Below are 21,972 nucleotides of genomic sequence, written 5' to 3'. Positions count from 1 at the left end.
AACTAATGTTTTAACATTGATTATTTTTATTTATTTATTTTTTACTTGTGTTTGAATATTTTATGTCTTATTTATTTCTTAATGCATTTCTAAAATTATCTTTTATAATTTAGTAATTTAGTCTTACAGTTTTTATCATATTAATTAACCCCCAAAAGTAAGAAAGCACTTGTTTTTTTTGGTTGATTTTATCTGTTTTTCAGCATAAAAGGTGCCCTATTATTGGCAGTACATCCCATGTGTAATCAGGGATGTCCTTCCAATAATCAATACAACTGAACGGGCTACCTCAATCTTTCCTCTTCCATATGCTTTGCATAGGCTGACGCAAACAAGCACTGATAGATGCGTTTATCATCAATAGTTGTCTGTCCAGCCTGGACAACAAACAGTGTAATAGAACCCTAAGCTATACAAAAGCTTCTAGAAGAAACTAAGGGTAGCATTACCATGCCCAATGGCTGGACAAGCACCCTCAAATGATAAATATGTTGATTGGTATTCGTTTGTATCACCATATTACACAGGCTAATTCAAAGTGTATTAGGAAGGAACGATTGCAACCTCATTCAATTGTATGGATTATCAGAGCTAATTACACTAGGAGATACAGTATGCTGACAAATGAGCTTTTATTCAGTTGCCAGCTAAATCGTAGCACAATTACATGGGCATATTATTGGGAAACAGTGTTCCTAAGAATGCTTGTTCCCAATAATTAGACTGAAAATCGTACTGTGTAATAGGGTCTTTAGAGACATGTTATATCTGATGGACTGGCACGGTTTTGCACCGTATTAGTTAGTTCTTTTAAAAACAGACATATCTTAGTGAAGAAAATCTTGTACACTATGATAAATAACGCCATATACCCTAATGGACCAGGTAGATCTGCAATGGTGCTTGAAAGTTTGTGAACCCTTCAGAATTTTTCATATTTCTGCAGAAATTTGACCTAAAACAGAAACCTAAAGTAGATAAAGATAACCAAATCAAATAAATGAGTTAGAAATAACGTCTGTGAGTGGCAAAAGTATGTGAACCCCCTACTTTCAGCAGTAACTGCAACTAAATGTTTCCAGTAATTGTTGATTAGTCCTGGACATCAGCAGGGAGGCATTTTAGCACATTCCTCCGTACAAATGAGCTTCAACTCTATTTGGATTTCCTCCCATGAACGGCTCACTTCAGGTCCTAGCACCACGTTTCTATTGGATTGAAGTCAGGACTTGGACTTCTTTGGTAGAAAGACTTGTGTGCTTAGGGTTATTGTCTTTCTGCATGATCCATGTTCTCTTGAGATTCGGCTCACAGGTAGAGGTCTTAAAATTTGCTGATATAATTCAAAATTCATTGTTCCATCAATGATGGGAAGCCACCCCGGCCCAGATGCACTAAAACAAGCCCAAACCCTGACACTACCACCACAATGTTTTCAAATGGGATAATAATCTTTATTTATATAGCGTCAATGTATTCCGCAGCGCTTTACAATCGGGCGTTCACGTACAAACAGAGTCATAAATAACATAGCAGCAAACAGGTCAACTATTAACACAAGAAGAAAGAGGGCCCTGATCACAAGAGCTTTCAGTCTGTGAAATGGGATGAAATTTGTATGCTGGAATTTAGTGTATTCCTTTCTCCAAACATAAAGCTTCACATTTAAACCAAAAAGTTCTGTTTTCGTTTAAATGTGATGTCCACATGATCGTTGGCAAAATGCAGATGGACAGCAATGTTCTTTTTGGAGAGCAACTGTTTTCTCCTTCCACTCCTGCCATGCATACATTGTTGTTCATTGTCCTTCTGATGGTGGACTCATGAACATTTACAATATTTAATGTGAGAAAGGCCTTTAGGTTCTTAGAGGTTAATTAGGGTTCCTTTATGACCTCATGGACTATTACATGCCTTTCCCTTAGCATAATGTTTGTTAGTCAACCACTCCTGGAGAGTGTAATTAATTGAGTGCAATATTGGTCTTGAATATCCTCCATTTGTACAGTGATTGTGGGTTGGTAGAGTCCAATCTCTTTAGAGATTGTTTGGTAACCCTTTCTTGCCCGATGAGCATCAACAACTTTTCCTCTGAGGTCCTCAGAAATCTCCTTTTGTTTGTACCCACAAACGTGTTGTCAAGATCAGACTTTGATGGATCCCTGTTCTTTAAGTAAGATAGGTTGCCCAATGACACCTGATTGGTATCTAAAAACACCTGACTCTAATTTAACCCTCAAAAGTCTGCTAATCCTAAAGGTTCACATACTTTTGCCACTCGTAGATGTGATATTGGATAATTTCCCTCAATAAATAAATGACCAGGCCTAATACTTTTAACTCATTTGTGTGATTTTGTTATCTGATGTTTTCAATTACATTTATGCAGAAATGTAGATATGTGTGTGTGTGTGTGTATGTGTGTATATATATATATATATATATATATCATGCCAACACATTTAAATAATGTAAAAGATCTGCTTTTGACATAAATTTGTCAAGTTTACTTCTGGATAAAGTTATTTGTTTAAAAGATAATCAACATTTGAAACAGTCCTGCCAATGTGGTGTGAATCTAACCCAAGTATCTACTTACGCATTTTTGGGGTAGGCAACCACTTTGCTGTTGTTCTTCCCCTTGTGTCTGATTAAAAACCAATGCTTCAGTTCACATTAAGAAAATAAACTTTATTGTAATTTTTTCATATTTCAGCGGCTCTACTCCAGAACAAGATCAAGTTCTTCGCCAGAAAAAAGTGTCTATCATAATTTACTGCTGATTATTTCAACTGAATTATAGTGTATATTTTAGTTTTTTGAAGAGATACAATTAGAATTTGCTCAATGTTAAGCCAAATGTTGGAAATAGTTTTATTGTTGCATTCAATTTGCGAATGTCCATATTGTTTGCTCTTTATGTCAGGTAACCAAACTTTTATTGTTGCAGGCAAATTAACTCAGGTGGTTTTTGGTCACTGGGATGTGGTCACATGCTTGGCCCGATCTGAATCTTACATCGGAGGAGACTGTTACATCCTCTCAGGATCAAGAGATGCAACAATGTTGTTGTGGTATTGGAATGGCAAAAGCAATGGCATTGGAGACAATCCAAATAGTAAGTTGCATACAGTTTCGAGAGAAAGTAAGGTTGTATTTTTTCACATATAATGACCTCAATATGTGATCTTCAATTAAACAGTATGTAAATATAAAGGGGATGTAACTGAACAAAAAAAAAAAATACACCAACCAACTGACTTTTTATTAATATATTAGAGGTTTTCTGGGATTTTAATATTGATGACCTATCCTCAGGACAGGTCATCAATATCAGATCGTCCGGGGTCTGACACCCGTCTGGTTGAAGAGAAGGCCGTGCTCTGTGCGAGAGCGCAGCCTTCCCTTCATTGTTTACCTGCTCACCGTCGACATCGCAGGTGTAATTACAAGCTGTCCCATTCACTTCAATGGGACAGCTCCTTCCTATTCAAGTGTATACTACAGAACCGTCCCATAGAAGTGAATGGGATAGCTTCTTGTAATTACATTTGCTAACTGCTGCAGTGATGTCGATGCAATCATCTAAAGAATGAAGGGAAGGCTGCTCTTGCACGGAGCACAGCCTTCTCTTCAATCAGCTGATCGTCGTCGGTCCGACACCCGGCACTGCTATTGATATAGATTGATCTGATATTCATGACCTATCTTGAGGATAGGTCATCAATATTAAAATCCTGGTAAACCTCTTTAAGCAAATAAGGGATCTCAGGCCATACACCTCAATTATTTATTTAGTTTTTGCAGTACTTTTATTTATTTTATTTTTTTGCCGATTTAAGCTGTATGTGCCCCAATTCAACTCATCTGTGGCCTCTACCAGGCCAATAAAGATGACCATGGTTTCCCTTTTTGACATTATTCCTGGCTAAGAATGCCATTGGCTTGTGACCACAGTTTCTATAAATGTGTAGCCTTTGGCTGACCGCAATAACTGTTCCTATGAGTCTTGCTGACTGCCAAACAATAAAGATGGGACACACAATCTGAAGTCGCTCAGATGAAATCTTAACAGCAGAAAATGTATTTCTAGTTTCAGCACAGACCTGAAAATATTGTAATTAATATATGGTTTAAAAATTATTTGATATACTAAGACATATTTCATATACCAGTCTAAGGGTTGATTCACGTGACCGTGATCAGCCTGGGAACGGCGGCCGTGTGTCAGCCACATATCCCTGGATAACTTCAGCTCAGCTTTCTGCGCCATCCCACCATTTCGAAGCCCATTTTAACAATAAAAAGTGGCATGTTTGGGAAAGTCGCAGTTTTTTGCCACTTTTGCCCTCCAAGAGTCACAAAAACGTGATGTGCAGCGCTTTTTTTTGTTTTGTTTTCTTTACAAAAATGGGCAGACGGCTCATGATAAACATCAGGCCCATTGTGTTGTTGTTTTGTGGTACAGCCTGTAATACAGTCCAGAGCTGTATTCACAGTTCTGTAGATGCCAGGATTGAAGTCCCAACGTCGCTTGTTGGCTGAGAACCTGCGCGGAGCTTGCTTTCATGATATGTATTTTGGAGTGTAATTTACATCAGATACTGTACATCGGAACAAAAGACCGGCACTTCACTAATAGTGAAGTGCCGATCTTTTGTTCCATATTGCAAGTGGGTTCTCTTACCCTGGACGCGAGCACCACGACTCTGGAAGAGGAGTGCCGACTGTTTCCATTTGATTAGATACTGTACATTAATTTTCTGTTTTTAAACCATATTATTTTGCCGTGCAGTCAGAGGGGGGTGTCTTAGGGTGCATTCACACAACCGTATAATTTTATCTGCATCCGATCCGCATCTGTTCCGCATTTTGCGGAATAGATGTGGAGCCATTCATTTCTATGGGTAAATAAAATGTGCGGACAACGTTCAATCCGTGTTTCCGCATTTCTAGTCTGCAAAAATATGAAGCTTGTACTACTATTGTCCGCCCAGATCAGTCCGCAGCCCCATTCAAGTCAGAGGATCCGCAAATTGGGGATGACATCCGTTTTTTGCGGATCAGTTCTCGTATATTTGAAGGCCTTAACTTTTTTTCTCTCTTTTTTTTTACGGTCCGCAAAAAACGGAAAACATCCGGAACACAAACTGAAGTCTTTTGTCCGCAAAATGCGGACACACGGTTCCGTTATTTGCGGACCGCAAAACGGAAAGGATTAGAACCGTCGTGTGAATGTACCCTAATAGTAAGCTTGTTGACTGTTTCCAGTGACGGCCAGCAGGACAGGACATAGAGCCTGGACACACTAAATCTGTATAAATTTGGTATCGCAATTACAGCCCAATAAACAGATGTAGACCCTAAACAAATGTAATAAAGTTTAAATCATCTAAACAAATCTTCACAGTCTATACCAGGCATCCTCAAACTGCTGCCCTCCATCTTTTGCAAAACTACAACTCCCAGCATGCCCGAACAGCCTACAGCAGGGCATTGTGGGAGTTGTAGTTTTACAACAGCTGGAGGGCCGCAGGTTGAGGATGCCTGGTATATACTATATACAGTTGACTTCTCTTGGAGCAGGTTTTTTCTTCAGTGATGGAGAAATGTGTGGCTTTAGTTCTAAATCTATTGGCACAGCTATGATCAGCGTCTTGGATCAAGCCTCCTTCAAATCATTTACAACAGGACAATATGAGCATAAAAGTCTGGAGTTTATTTTTAACATGTAGGGGGCATGCAGGAGCTTGTCATGATGGGTACAACAGAGGTTTAATATTAGGGACGTGTCTACTTGTTATACCGTCTTATAAACTTTTAATATGATTGTGTTTGCTAGCAAATGATGCTTCAAAGTGGTCTGGACAGTTGTAGTTGTCATATAGAGATAAAGCTGGCTTCATGTGTGATGTTTGCAAAGCGTGTGCAGTGAAAGTCCCCAGTCTGCAAGCTTAATGTGTCTATACGGTTTTATTAGCCAGACCAAGGCCAAAGTGTATCCTATTGGCCTCCGTCTGGTCGGTATGCTTTAGTATTCCACAAAATAGCTTAGTAGACTATTATATTCCATGCAAAGTAAGTACAGTAGGTTAACAAGATGATTATAATATTTTTTTCTCTAGAAAGTGTTTCACTGATATCTCTAAAAGCACTTTTAAAGGGGTTGATAAGTTGGTGTCCGACTTCCGGAAACCCTGCTGATCAGCTGTTTGAAGAGACTGCAGCGCTCCTCCTAGGCCAGTGATGTCACCGTACATCAGTTACGTGGCCTAGGCGCAGCTTAGTCCCGTTCAAGCACAACCGCTATACAGTGTACGGTACTGTGCATGGTATGCTGTGAGGAAGCGGAAGCACTCACCAGAGCGCCAAGGTCTCTTTGAAAAGCTGATCGGGGGTGCCTGCAGTCAGACTCCCTCCACACATACACACCGAGTAGATAGAGATGATAGGCAATCAATATAAAAATCCTGGAAGACTCCTTTAAGAGCCGACAGAGCAGACAATTATTTAGAACCATTCAGTCACAATAATGCCCTGGTCATGAGTGGAGGTGAGAGGGCTGCATTTACATGCAGCAGTCATCGCAGCTGTATGGGGACGAGTGGTCACTGCTGCGCTTGCTTCTCCCAGTACAGTTTCATTGTTTTGGGAGGCTGATTGCTGTTTACGCAGGATGATCTGCTGCTCAGAAATGATCATTTTGGTGCCTGCATCACAATGCTTTCGGCTGATGATTGAGTGTTTGCTCGGTGACCAGGTGATCATTGGCACCTTTACATAGGTACTCCTTCCAATTATCTGCCTGTGTAAGAGAGCCTTTGAAGGTGTTGTCCAGTTTTATGGCATTGATGACTTATCCTCGTGATAGGTCATCAATATCAGATCAATGGGGGTCTGACTCCCGACACCCTCGCCGATCAGCTGTTTAAAGGGGCTTCAGCACTCCTCCTCTTCAATGTTTACCTGCACGCCTTGTACATTGTAGGGCAGTGTAAATACAAATTCCTGTCCTAAAAGCTGCAATTACCTTGCACAACCACTGCAAGGTAGACTGCACACAGGTAAACATTGAAGAGGAAGCAGTGTGTGCACGAGCGCCATGGCCCTGTTAAAGGGGTATTCCATCACAGACAATGGGGGCATTGTCTGATACAACGAGAACGGAGCGGGGAGAGCTGTGGCTGGAGGACCCCGGATTTCGTCTGTCCTTCACCAAGCGCTGCTCCCATAGAAGTGAATGGGAGCGCTTCGCGGCCCCTGCTCCCATTCATTTCTATGGGGCAGATGGAAACAGCTGAGCTAGCGCTTGGCTATTTTCGGCGGCCCCATAGAAATGTATGGAGGATGGCTGCGCATGCGCAGTGCGCCCTCTGTTCATTTACCCGCCCCGTTCTCATTGTAAGTGTGGGTCCCAGAGGTGGGACCCGCACCTATCAGACAATGGGGGCATATCCTAGCGATGTGCCCCCATTGTCTGTGATGGGAATTTAAACCTGCTGAGCAGTGGGGGTGGGGGTGCCAGGGCTCAGATCCCCACCAATCTGATGACCTGTTCTGAACATAGGTAATCAGTATCATATAACCATACAACCCCTCTAAGATGCCCATCAACATGAGGTCAACACCTTGTTTCCCAGTCTGTAATCATACATGCCTGATTTTGAAAACCCAACCTGTTGCTTCCTGTTTCTCTCAAGGGTTGATGGTGGAGACCCTTCATGTAACCATTGATGTTGGATTGGCAGCAGAAATGTTCTGGCTTTGTATCACAATAAGGAGTTTGACTTTTACTGGCGAGCAGCTCCAGTAGAACCCAAGTGCTGAACTCCTCATATTCAATTTACCTCACCTCTCAAGATCACTTTTTTGTCCAGTTGTATATTTTTAAAACCCCAGTTGAGCAGCCCCAGCGGAACCTGAGCTATGGAGTCATTGTATTCATGAGCCATGGTTGATCCTGCTCATGGATTATCAGCATTCTTCTTATACACAGTATAGGAAGAAACCCGTAAGTCATCCGTGGGAGGGAGAGTTGGAGCTCATCAAAACTAGAACTCCAGAGCTAGGGTCCTGCTGGAACTTCTCACCATAAAAAGTGCTGCACAAAAATCTTGCGTTTGAATCAGGTTCGCTGTTGCTGGTTTATGATGGCCTCGGGTAAGGCAGTGTAAGGCTACTTTCACACTGCCGTTTCTGGGTCCGCCTGTGAGATCCGTTTCAAGGCTCTCACAAGCGGCCCAAAACAGATCAGTTCAGCCCCAATGCATTCTGAATGGATAAGGATCCATTCAGAATGAATCAGTTTGGCTCCGTTCAGCCTCCATTTCGCTCTGGAGGCGGACACCAAAACGCTGCTTGCAGCGTTTTGATGTCCGTCTGATGAAACTGAGCCAAACGGATCCGTCCTGACTTACAGTGTAAGTCAATGGGGACGGATCCGTTTTTACTGACACAATATGGTGCAATTGAAAACGGATCCGCCTCCCATTGACTTTCAATGTAAGTCAGGATGGATCCGTTTGCATTATCATGCATTTTTTGTTCATGGTAATGCAAACGGATTCGTTCTGAACGGATACAAGCGTTTGCATTATAGGTGCGGATCCGTCTGTGGAGATACCAGACGGATCCGCACCTAACGCAGGTGTGAAAGTAGCCTAAAGCTGGTCACAGATTCCCTTTAAGGTTAATACTGCTGTAGATATAATATAGATGAATGTAGTACTAGGCCTCAGAACAGCACACAGAAGGAGCTGTAAGAGTCATTTGTATTATGGGACTGTCACTTATTGCCATCATGACAGAAATCAGATCTCTGGAGAAAAATGCAGGCCTTGTGGGTTGTCTTCAGGCTTAGGTGGCTGCACTTGTAGAGCTATTTGCCATGCTTCCCTCTGTGCATTAACCCTTTTGATGCAAGGGCAATGTTTTCTGAATTATAAAATATCATACGCCCATACCTATATACAGATGTAGCAGAATACCGCGTTAATTAGTTGTAATAACTCGCCATGTCTGACTGTTAACTCTGCTACCAAAAAAGAAGGGAAGTCCAGCATCCAAAACTGTGATAGCCTTTATTGAAATGTGCTACATAAAATCCAGTTAGACACTGTATACGCATTTCGGATCTTGCCATAGTGATTCTTACTCATGTTAACCCTGCTACATCTGTATTTTCCAAAAGTAGACACTTGGCCCATTATGAAAATAACACCCGGCACTTTGCACTTTTAGGTGTCTTTATGAAATTTTGCATCAAAGTATAAAGTTTTGTAAAAAAATAAAAATATATCACATTTGTGGCTATGGCAGCACCTTAGGTGCACATAACCTCCAAAAACAATAAAAGGACTCGATGTTCACAGTCATACATGTAACTTATGTGCTCAGGAGTACAACTTCACATATTCAGAAGAACTAAACGGACCAAATATCTCCATGTTCCAAGTACCAGTAAACATTTGAGTCACAGAGTTGACAGAGGTTCTGAGAAGGCGCAGAAGGTGATCACATGTACAAATGCTCATGTATTCAACCCTGTAATAGAAAAAGATGACACCAACCCTAAGGCCTCATGCACACGGCCGTGCCGTTTTTTGCGGTCCGCAAACCACGGATCCGCAAAAAACGGAAGCCGCGCATGTGCCTTCTGCAATTTGCGGAACAGAACGGGCGGCCGTCAATATAATGCCTATTCTTGTCTGCAAAGCGGACAAAAACATGAAAACACGAATAGGACTTGGTATGTTTTTTTAGCGGGGCCGCGGAACGGAGCAACGGATGCGGACAGCACACGGAGTGCTGTCCGCATCTTTTGCGGCCCCATTGAAGTGATGCGGACCCAAACAACGGTCGTGTGCATGAGGCCTGAATGTGAGATCAGAGAGCACCTATCCTCCATGATTAGTAAGAAAGGTGATAAAGTTTTTGTCAAACGAATGTGTCATACGTGTTTTTGAAAAGCTAAGGCCTGTATTACATCAACAGTTAATCTGACAGACTTCTGACCAGGGATTGATCAGATGGCCAGTTATCTTTTGTTATACACACCAACTATTGGTCTGGTTGTGATTGGACAGATATTGGTCAGATAATCCGGTGTAATACAGCCCTAAAACTCTCGGCCTTGATATCGAAGCTGTAGCTCTTAAGCATAGTACATATATCCTTGGCAGTGGGAGGGTTATATATGTGTGTGTATATGTAGGTGTGTATATATATATAATGCTCCACAGAAAAATGCACACGTATCTTTAATGAATTGCTGTTAAATGAGTCCTCCTACATTGCTCTGGTTTTTTAAGAGATTTGTGGTGCATGATGAATAATTCACTATAACACAAGAACAAAGCATTCTAGGCTGTGCCAGGCTTAGTACATCACCGTCCTCCCAAGGTTTTAGGCTTGCATGTATGGATGATAGGGTGCTCCACATTTTTCAGGTCCTACTTCATCACATTTATAAGTTCATGGCTTCTGTAAACCTAGACTAGAAAGTCTGGAACAATATTTTGTACGTTTTTATTTTTAATACCCGTTATGTTGATTGTAATTTGCAATATATATTATAGTTTCACACCCTATGGGCAAATTTATAATTTGCTTCTTTATCGATGAATTTGATTCTGTATGGACAAGGGCTGATGTGAATGGGTCAATTCTGTGCACACACTACACAAAATAATAAACTTAATATTGTATTTAAAAGCAGCTGCACCTTGTGATACAGTATTATAATATTAAAAGATTATTTAGTTTAAAAAAAGCACAAAACAAGGGCACAACATAATACAGTTTGCGCTGCCATCGGATATATAATAGAAGAAGCCAGTTGTGGAATGGTTTCAGGTTGGCTTATCTGTGTCAGAAGAATGAGGCACACAATTAATATCAATTGTGCGACTTGTATACCACACTAATCATCACTAACAGTCGGCATTAGCCCCCGAATTGACGTTTTGGACTGTAGTAATGAAGATCACACCTCTAGCTTTAACACAAAACCCCCTAACAAGGTGCTTGAGAATATATATTTTTTTCCCATCAGCTACTAAAGCTTTACCAGTCATATCTTTCATGCCCCACATTAAATAAATACATATGAGCAGCTATTTCACCTAGGCAGAAACCCAGTAAAAAGTTCCTTTGTGTGTCTTCAATAAGTACATTAATGCAGGTTCCCGACCCTGCCTGCATAAATTTCGTCTCTTGCATAGTGCAACATTTGTTAAAAGGGACTATTTTTGCATCTCGTCAAGTGCAGAACGTGTATGCGGCTTTTGAAAGGTAATTAAAAATGATTTAAAATCTTCATTATGAAAAGAATATTATTATACCGGTGCAGTTTGATCCCATAAGAAAAATATTGTAAAACGCAGTAATTGTCCAATACCGCGCCGTCGACGAGTCTCATTATGTCTGGGACAATGGGAAATCACAACGTGGGTTAGTATCAATTTCCCATTTGTGTCTTTTATCTGTTAATATATTTTTGTGTGATTTCTTCTTTTTTTTTATAATCAGGCTGGCCTACGGTTTTATTATTATTATAGTTTTTTTTTATTATTATTTTTTTGCTAGATTAAGCTTAATCGGTATATGGTTGACGTAGTCGTGGCGCAGTTGTTTTTCTGCCTTGACAGCTCCTGTGTTTGGAGACTTGGTCACTGCTTACATTGCAGTGTACACACACTGTGACTATAATGTATGTTGTGACAGCCACAGATCAGAAGGCCGAGCATTTAAGGTTATTTGTGGCAACGTCAGGCTAATTGTGCAGTTGACAAAGCTGAAACTTTCACCTCTTGTGGCTGTGCACTGTTCAGGAAGGCTGGGAATAATTACCGTGATGAATTCAGACCTTCACAATGATGCTTGATGGATTATTTAGGTAAAATTTGTTTTCATTTGGAGGGATCAATCCATCTAAATTCTGCAATCCACAGCTACTTGTGTAAAGAAAATAAATAAGGCAGCGGCTTCTCGTCACTGAATTATAGGATGTAATCAGACCAGCAGAGGACTTTCCTCTCCACCCCCAGCATGGCAGCTGTACAGTACCGGCAAGAAGCCCAGCCGTGCTAGCCACAACAGACAGCATCACCCTGCCGGCTCAGAAGTCTTATCATTCAGGAATCAGAATTATTAAATACCACGTTTTACAGCATTTACAAATTTGGTGAACGCATGCTTCGGAATTGTATGTCACGTGAACAGATGTATGTCTCAATTTTGTTGAATTTTTCTTTTTTCTTTTTGTTTTTATTAAAAATACATTTATAATGTTGTGCACACCCCTATTCGATGAGTTACATGAAAGATGCACAGACAGGCTTACTATCACTAAGCATACGCACTACTTACCTATTTTTGTTGTATTTTATTCTATTATATTCATTTGCTGCATTTATCATGAATGCACATTTTGTATTCATGTTCAAAATGCAGCACAACATATGTGATGTGTACAGGAAGTGTGGGTACACATGGACTAATACGGTTATCTGTAGGTGAATTAGGCACCTTGTGTCAAATCATCAAAGCAATAGTGCCACCTAATGGTCAATACGTGCATTGCATAGCCAGCTGCTCGCTCCCTTGTTCTGTGCCTCACTTGTTTCACATATTATTGGCAATTTTTGACGATTTTCTGAAATAGAATGTATTTTGTTCTCTTTTATTATTCTTACCATTGTAGGTAGGAACGTGCATCCTCAGTAAAGAAGCATTATAATTTTGTAAAATCATAATTTCCACCCCTGCAGAATGATAGTCTCAGGGTCACTTCCAATGTAATAAACCATACATATTCCAGCAATGAAATTTACAATCAGTCCAACCAAATCTGCTCAGCAGCCATAATCCATCAGCTCTGAGCATGAGCACCAATGCGGAAACTGGTGTACGAGCTCTTTATGCAGGCAGATTAGCGATAAGTGATGCTCTCACCTTGTAGTACACCGTCCAGTGGACTTGCTGGACCACACGTAATAATCATGTTTTTGGTAGATTTTTTAAGCTAATCTCTCATACTACATTTATTATACATGATGGAAAATGGAAGCGGTGATCACCATGTATAAAATTATATTACTCTACCTTGGCACAGAAGAATCCGGTATGGTTAGATTTACAAATGCTACATCATAAAAGTGTAATTAGAAGAATTGATCATGTACAAAAGCATTTTTAAGCATTGTTTTCTAGATATTTTTCTATGAAATTTTTGAGAACCAAAACTAAGTCTTGACCCACGGTTTTGCCTCTAGGCCAGAGAGACTTGGGGCAATTGATGTAGCTTCTGAGGTGTTTGCTTCCTTTTACCAGAGGGTGGATACTGAAGGCCTCACATCAGCATTCTAGGAAACAGGATGTAGGAGAAGGGAAAGTTTCCCAAACGATGGATGGATTGTTTAACCCTGCTCTGTGATCTATTAAGCTTGCTTAATTTATAAAAATAAAAAAAAAGAAAGGTATAAAGGAGGGGCTTCTATGATACCTTTTCAATGAGATCTAGAATGTAGATCATATAGAAATATAATGGCTCCTTGGGCAAGTTCCCATCAAACATGCCTATAGGCACGTGTCCTTTTGGCCTACGCTTGGCCAGAATGTGTTTCCTAATCAGAGGCACACAGTATAAAATGTGTACTATATAAAACAATGGGAGTCAATGGCTGACGTATGCCATGCCATGCTAGATGTCATAGGAGTATATATCAAGGAATACTCCAGACACATACCTCCAATGTACTGTTAACCAACTGGCTTCCTTATGGCTAGTGATTGATGAGCTAGTGTAACACTTTATTAAACAATACAGGGATCTAACAACAATATATCTGTATGGACTTGGAGAGTGGGAACTTGCATTATACGCCTAAGCCTTACAATGAGCAATGTTTCTACATGTACACATTGAGCCGTCAGTTCTTAGCATCCACATGGATTTTCTTCTGGGTAAAAAAACAAAAAACCTCTATGTATAATTTTGTTTTTGTTAATGTATTTTTGAGTTATGTTACAAGTGTGTAGTAATTTATAGTAATGAGCTCTCGAACAGGTGGTCAAATAGCCAGCACTGTAATTTATCAGTTGTGATATTCTGGCCTAATTAACCAGCGTTTTGTAGCTCTGTATATTTCTCCTCAGCGCTGACAGATTAATAGGAAGAGGGCTTGTGTTTAAATCTCTTGGTTGGAGAGACAGAGAGCTAGACTTTGTTTTATTAGTATTAGCCTCAAACATTGTATTGCGCCTCACCTTCTGCATGTAGAACAAACTTGCGTTTTTTTTAAATCTATAGTCATCCATGTTTGCTTTTTAAATTAATATACATTTCATAACCCGCCGTTTTTTGTAAACTGAGCTAATGCATGCCATATGCGGGAGAAATCCGCCATACTTGAGCACGACACAATTATTTACCTTGCTTAGTTGCTTAGAAAAATGAATATACCATACGAGCCGGGGGCTATGTCTATAAACAGAGGAAAGAGTGATTTATGCCTGGGAACTACAATTGTGTAATTTAAACCAACCATTTGTGTTAGTAGACTTTGATGCAGTCCAAGTATATTTGGGCAAAAAAAAATCCTACTTCTATAGGAAGTGCGATATGTCTACAATTAGTATTTGAATTTGCAGTTAGTCTAGCAAGACGAGTCCTAACAATAAGCGTAAGCATAGCGTGTAACTTCATTTATTTTGAAAGGTGTTATGTCATACAGACCTGTCAATGTGGTGAGCTTAGTTAAAGTATTAAAGGGAGACATCAGAAAGGGGTATGTTTTAACTCCATATTCATAGAAACAATTTTTTTTTTGTTTAGTTTTTTTATTAGAATTCATGGCGATGTTACTTTTTCATTTCAGCCATGCTGTGCCATTGAAAATTAAGTAAAAACTATTATCTTTCTGTAGCACAACGGACGTTCTGCTATATAGGTACATTGTCTATTTACTGCTGACGTGATGGGAAGATGTTACCTGAAGGGTAATTGTCATGAAAATAGTAGGTGTAGATTTAGGGGAACAATAGAGAAGCTCTATTGTTCTCTTGATAGGCCTAAATAAAGATACCCAAAGTAGAGCATCACAATATTAGTGTGATGCTCTGATTGAGTCACTCATCCCCCCCCCCCCTCCCCCTTCCCTCTCTGGCTGCAGTGATGGTCTGAATAGGAGAGTTAAGAAAGACTGTTTGACATGCAAAAATGTCCACAAACAAAGGACATTAAAGGACCTAAACAAAATGTAGAATACTTGCTGTGATTTAAAAAAGTGATATCCAGAAAACCATCTATCCATTTCTTTTGTTTAGAAAAAATGCATAAAATAGAAATTTGTTAAAAATAGATGGAAGTTGTCCTTTAAAAGGTGCCTTGTTAGTAGATTTATACTGCCTTAACAACGGGCATCATGAAATAGTGAGCATTACAAGAGCTATATTTTGCTATAGTTTACTGAAATACTGCATACGTTGTTTTAAGAATCTTTTGCTATATGCAAAATGGTGAGAGACCTGTCAAAGAAGTTGAGTAGGGAGATGCCACGGGGTACTGCCCTACAGATACTTTAACTTGTGCCCTTTTCATACTCCCGTCTTAGTCAAAAGTCCATTGAAATAAGACCTGCAGATGTGCCCCCTTCCTATTAAATTTGTTGTGTCATGGGCTGTCCATGCTTCACAAACTGAAATGTACAAATTTACCAAAATTCTCTGGCGTAATTTTAATCTTACAACAGTCCCCACTCCATTTTTTTTATTTTATTTTATTACTTTCATAAAAAGGAAAAAAAGTTTTTGTCTCGTCATATTCTGACACGCATAACTTTATAATTTTTTCCTTGAAGTAGGCCATTGTAACTGGCTATTCTTATCCGCAAAACAGACAAGAAAAGGACATGTACTATCTCTTTTTTTTTGCGGGACGGACATACAGATGCGAACAGATGGGTCCGCATCTGATCAGCCAAAAGTTCAGATCTGATGTGAAGCAAAAATATGGTTGTGTGAATGAGGCATAATGGAGATAAAAGGGACAGAAAACTACAATTTAAAATGTTCTTACTGAAAGTAAGAAGCCATATGGTATTAAATGCCATCATGGAATTTTATGTCTTTTTTAATATCTGCTTGACCAAATGACCAGAGTTGTTAATGGTTGTAAATGGTAGATTAAAGTTTGACAGCAAGAAAGGACAAGTTATGTTTTTCAGATTTTGCAAGTTAAATTGTGACCTTAACATAAAGGTTGATTATTTTTATATATATATATATATATATATATATATATATATATATATATATATATATATATATATATATAAAAACTGCTCTTGCACAATGTCTTCTTTCTAAAACCGGCGACTCCAGCGATGGCTGGCTGTTCTGTGCATACTTTTTTCTTTCAGGAAACAGAATCTTTGCTGTAATTATTCCCATTACAGGGATATAGATCATGGTTTGATGTCATTACTGCAAAGATATGCTCTCAGTCCATAAAAATGCCACTTCAGATTTATGTTATGAAAATGGCAAAGCATTCCTTACTAGGACTTTTTGTGAAACTTGACTGACCAGTTGTAATTCCTCCCTTCTACTTAATGCTTCTTCTCAAACAACGCTACTAAGGGGCAGAACAGAATAAGGGAAACTGCCATTAGTACATATCGGTTTTATTAATTAATCTCTCCATCTTTGTTTGTTATTGGAACAAACGAGTCATATTGTCGGCCTATTATCTTACTATTACTGGTGGCTTCACATAGTATAAAACTAGGATCCCACACCTGGATAGACCCTACTTAAAGGGGTTTTCTGGTTAAATTAAAAGTGGTTTAGATGTTTTGAAAATTGAATAAAACCCACTATAATAATTTAAGTATGAAATCTGCAGCGACGTCCTGCAGTCCACTTCTGCTTTTTCTGTGTCAGTGATTGGTATGAAGGGTTGTCTGGTTTCATTGTTTCTGGTGCAGAGACAGAGAAGGGGACTAGCTTAGCTAAGGTTCAAATCAGCAGTCTATCACCTAACTGTGCGACCATATAGCAAAACTTAGAATGAGGCCCCATTCAGCTATGACCACTACTGCCAGTAAGTGAGTTCCAGATAGGAAAAATTTGGGACTTTGCATTGCACCCTCTTTTCTCTTCCTTTTCATTCTCCACAGTAAGCATTGAAGACGCCTCCACTCTCAGCAGGCATGAACCTTCTTATCTGCTGGGGCCCCATAGTACAATAGCTGCTTATGCCTGCTACTTTGGTCATAATTCAGACAGCTAAGCGCATGGCGTGCCCACTTTTCCTAACATAAACTCAATTAAAGTAGCTGTTAGCTGATCTGGGGGGCCTGTGTTTGTTTGCATGTCACTTGTAAGTGCAGATGGCTTTGTAAGTGAATTGATGCTATATGCAATGTATAGGTAGCACATCTATTTGACAAGTGACACGTAAACAAGCAATCCCCCTGCAGCCATGGCTACTCCTAAGAGAGACAGGTTTTATATTAGGAAATGTAAGCTCAGCATGTGCTCAGTTACTTCAGACTTATGTATATTAAACTATAAATTCTTGTTACTTCCATGTGTTCAATAGTAGTTTTCCCCGGGACTGCAAACCATTAGATATTAAATAAACCATAACCCAGCCATTCCGGCATATTACTGTATACATGCAGTTTTATCGGTATGTGCAAGAACTACTCCAGTGATGATTATGTTCTTATCCAGAAAACAATGCTATAGGTATACACTGTTCCTACGTTCAGGAGTCACTCTAGGCTTTTAGAAAGTGGTACATTTTTCAGAGCTTTTATTCCATGTATGAGGCCAATAAAAACAGCATAAAAGCCATAAAACTAGGTTAGTTTTTATCTCCAAATATTCTCTTAATTGTAGGAATATGAATTAAAGTCAAAAGACGTGTGAAGTTAACAAGAGTATCCTTAGTAAATTTTCTTCTTTCTGAATCAGAACTAGGGTGGTTTGATAAGGTGTTGGGAGTCTGGTGAGATTCAAGATGGATCCTAGGGGACAGAAATGGGACAGGAGGAAGAACAAGAAAACATTTGGACACATGTGACGTTAAGGGCTCATGCACATGAACATGTGCCGGCTGTGCCCGTGTTGCAGCCCGCAAACAGTGGGTCCACAATACTTGGGCACCAGCCGTGTGCACCCCGCATCACTGATGCGAATCCATTCACTTGAATGGGTCCGCAATCTGGAAGGTTAGTGCGGAATTAAGGCACGGAAGCACTACTGAGTGTTTCTGTGTGGTTTATGTCTGTGTCTCTGCATCGCAAAAAAGTAGTGCATGCACTACTTTTTTGTGGCGCGGATCGAGGACCCCGTTCAATTGAAAGGGTCCGTGATCTGCATGCGGCAGCCCTACGGTTGGCGCCCATGCATTACACGTTCATGTGCATGAGCCCTAAAGCCGTTGTCTGAGTTATTTTTTTTATTTATTAAGATAATACATAAAAACAAACAAAAAACAAAACCTCATACTCCAAACCTTGAACCCCCTTCACTCCAGTTCCACGGTCTGATCCTCCCTGCTGCTGCAGCCATGGCATCATGTTTTTGGTGGCAGAGATGTGACATACCCATATACCGCATGTGACCACTTAAAAAAATAACTGACAACCCATTTATTTTCAGATCTGGTGTGGTATAACAGGTAGGTCATCTAGTAATTCAATGATCATTCTTGACACTATGATCCTTGATCAAACCAAAGCATCTGTCTTCTGTTTAATAGATGCCGGGATCACATCAATATGATCCCTACAGAACAAATGTTTCCACATGCTTCATATACACATGATATAGACCAAAGCCAGCTCTTCTGCGTGTTCAGGTAGGCTTGTGCAGGAAACCTGCTACCAGACACGTGTCTCCCAGGAAAAAGCATGTTAAATCCAGCATGCCTAATCTTGCCTCAGTGGTAAACATCGGGAGACAGTCGAGCTCCCCCATATACTATATATTACATCTCATCGCCCTGTCCAAATTAGACAGTACTTATATACAGTTGCAAGAAAAAGTTGACCACTTTGGAATGATATGGATTTCTGCACAAATTGGTCATAAAATGTGATCTGATCTTCATCTAAGTCACAACAATAGACCATCACAGTCTGCTTAAACTAATAACACACAAAGAATTAAATGTTACCATGTTTTTATTGAACACACCATGTAAACCTTCACAGTGCAGATGGAAAAAGTATGTGAACCCTTGCATTTAATAACTGGTTGAACCTCCTTTGGCAGCAATAACTTCAACCAAATGTTTCCTGTAGTTGCAGATCAGATGTGCACAACGGTCATTCTTGACCATTCCTCTTTACAGAACTGTTTCAGTTCAGCAATATTCTTGGGATGTCTGGTGTGAATCGCTTTCTTGAGGTCATGCCACAGCATCTCAATCGGGTTGAGGTCAGGACTCTGACTGGGCCACTCCAGAAGGCGTATTTTCTTCTGTTAAAGCCATTCTGTTGTTGATTTACTTCTATGCTTTGGGTCGTTGTCCTGTTGCAACTTCCATCTTCTGTTGAGCTTCAGCTGGTGGACAAATGGCCTTAAGTTCTCCTGCAAAATGTCTTGATAAACTTGGGAATTCATTTTTCCTTCGATGATGGCAATCCGTTCAGGCCCTGACGCAGCAAAGCAGCCCCAAACAATGATGCCCCCACCACCATACTTCACAGTTGGGATGAGGTTTTGATGTTGGTGTGCTGTGCCTCTTTTTCTCCTCACATAGTGTTGTTTGTTTCTTCCAAACAACTCAACTTTGGTTTCATCTGTCCACAGAATATTTTGCCAGTACTGCTGTGGAACGTCCAGGTGCTCTTGTGCAAACTTTAAACGTGCAGCAATGTTTTTTTTGGACAGCAGTGGCTTCCTTTGTAGTATCCTCCCATGAAATCCATTCTTGTTTAGTGTTTTACGTATCGTAGATTCGCTAACAGGGATGTTAGCATATGCCAGAGACTTTTGTAAGTGTTTAGCTGACACTCTAGTATTCTTCTTCACCTTATTGAGCAGTGTGCGCTGTGCTCTTGCAGTCATCTTTACAGGACGGCCACTCCTAGGGAGAGTAGCAGCTGTGGTGAACTTTCTCCATTTATAGACAATTTTTCTTACCGTGGACTGATGAACAGCAAGGCTTTTGGAGATACTTTTATAACCCTTTCCAGCTTTATGTAAGTCAACAATTCTTAATCGTAGGTCTTCTGAGAGCTCTTTTGTGCGAGGCATCATTCACTTCAGGCAATGCTTCTTGTGAAAAGCAAACCCAGAACTGGTGTGTGTGTTTTTTTTTATAGGGCAGGGCAGCTGTAACCAACACCTCCAATCTCATCTCATTGATTGGACTCCAGTTGGCTGACATCTCACTCCAATTAGCTCTTGGAGATGTCATTAGTCTAGGGGTTCACACACTTTTTCCACCTGCACTGTGAATGTTTACATGGTGTGTTCAATAAAAACATTGTAACATTTAATTCTGTGTGTGTTATTAGTTTAAGCAGACTGTGATTGTCTATTGTTGTGACTTAGATGAAGATCAGATCACATTTTATGACCATGTTGTGCAGAAATCCATATAATTCCAAAGGGTTCACATACTTTTTTTGCAACTGTACAGTCGTGGCCAAAAGTTTTGAGAATTACATAAATATTGGAAATTGGAAAAGTTGCTGCTTAAGTTTTTATAATAGCAATTTGCATATACTGCAGAATGTTATGAAGAGTGATCAGATGAATTGCATAGTCCTTCTTTGCCATGAAAATTAACTTAATTCCAAAAAAAAAAAAACTTTCCACTGCATTTCATTGCTGTCATTAAAGGACCTGCTGAGATCATTTCAGTAATCGTCTTGTTAACTCAGGTGAGAATGTTGACGAGCACAATGCTGGAGATCATTATGTCAGGCTGATTGGGTTAAAATGGCAGACTTGACATGTTAAAAGGAGGGTGCTGCTTGAAATCATTGTTCTTCCATTGTTAACCATAGTGACCTGCAAAGAAACGCGTGCAGCCATCATTGCGTTGCATAAAAATGGCTTCACAGGCAAGGATATTGTGGCTACTAAGATTGCACCTCAATCAACAATTTATAGGATCATCAAGAACTTCAAGGAAAGAGGTTCAATTCTTGTTAAGAAGTCTTCAGGGCGTCCAAGAAAGTCCAGCAAGCGCCAGGATCGTCTCCTAAAGAGGATTCAGCTGCGGGATCGGAGTGCCACCAGTGCAGAGCTTGCTCAGGAATGGCAGCAGGCAGGTGTGAGTGCATCTGCACGCACAGTGAGGCGAAGACTTTTGGAAGATGGCCTGGTGTCAAGAAGGGCAGCAAAGAAGCCACTTCTCTCCAAAAATCAGGGACAGATTGATCTTCTGCAGAAAGTATGGTGAATGGACTGCTGAGGACTGGGGCAAAGTCATATTCTCCGATGAAGCCTCTTTCCGATTGTTTGGGGCATCTGGACAAAGGCTTGTCCGGAGAAGAAAAGGTGAGCGCTACCATCAGTCCTGTGTCATGCCAACAGTAAAGCATCCTGAGACCATTCATGTGTGGGGTTGCTTCTCATCCAAGGGAGTAGGCTCACTCACAATTTTGCCCAAAAACACAGCCATGAATAAAGAATGGTACCAAAACACCCTCCAACAGCAACTTCTTCCAACAATCCAACAACAGTTTGGTGAAGAACAATGCATTTTCCAGCACGATGGAGCACCGTGCCATAAGGCAAAAGTGATAACTAAGTGGCTCGGGGACCAAAACGTTGACATTTTGGGTCCATGGCCTGGAAACGCCCCAGATCTTAATCCTATTGAGCACTTGTGATCAATCCTCAAGAGGCGGGTGGACAAACAAAAACCCACTAATTCTGACAAACTCCAAGAAGTGATTATGAAAGAATGGGTTGCTATCAGTCAGGAATTGGCCCAGAAGT

General features: G+C 40.2%; 1 protein-coding gene across 1 annotated transcript in view; it reads left to right on the top strand.

Moving 5' to 3' along the window:
* The window catches only part of LRBA (LPS responsive beige-like anchor protein), a 640,201-nt gene that overhangs the window by 585,220 nt on the left and 33,009 nt on the right, over positions 1 to 21,972 (top strand). The window contains exon 52 of the mRNA XM_040418535.1: positions 2,951 to 3,118. Within this exon, the coding sequence (XP_040274469.1) occupies positions 2,951 to 3,118 (168 nt within the window). The remainder of the gene's footprint in view (positions 1 to 2,950; positions 3,119 to 21,972) is intronic.

This window comes from Bufo bufo, chromosome 2, assembly GCF_905171765.1.
Source record: "Bufo bufo chromosome 2, aBufBuf1.1, whole genome shotgun sequence".
NCBI lineage: Eukaryota > Metazoa > Chordata > Amphibia > Anura > Bufonidae > Bufo > Bufo bufo.
Note: the sequence above shows the minus strand (reverse complement) of the source record. Positions and strands in the feature narration are given on the sequence as shown.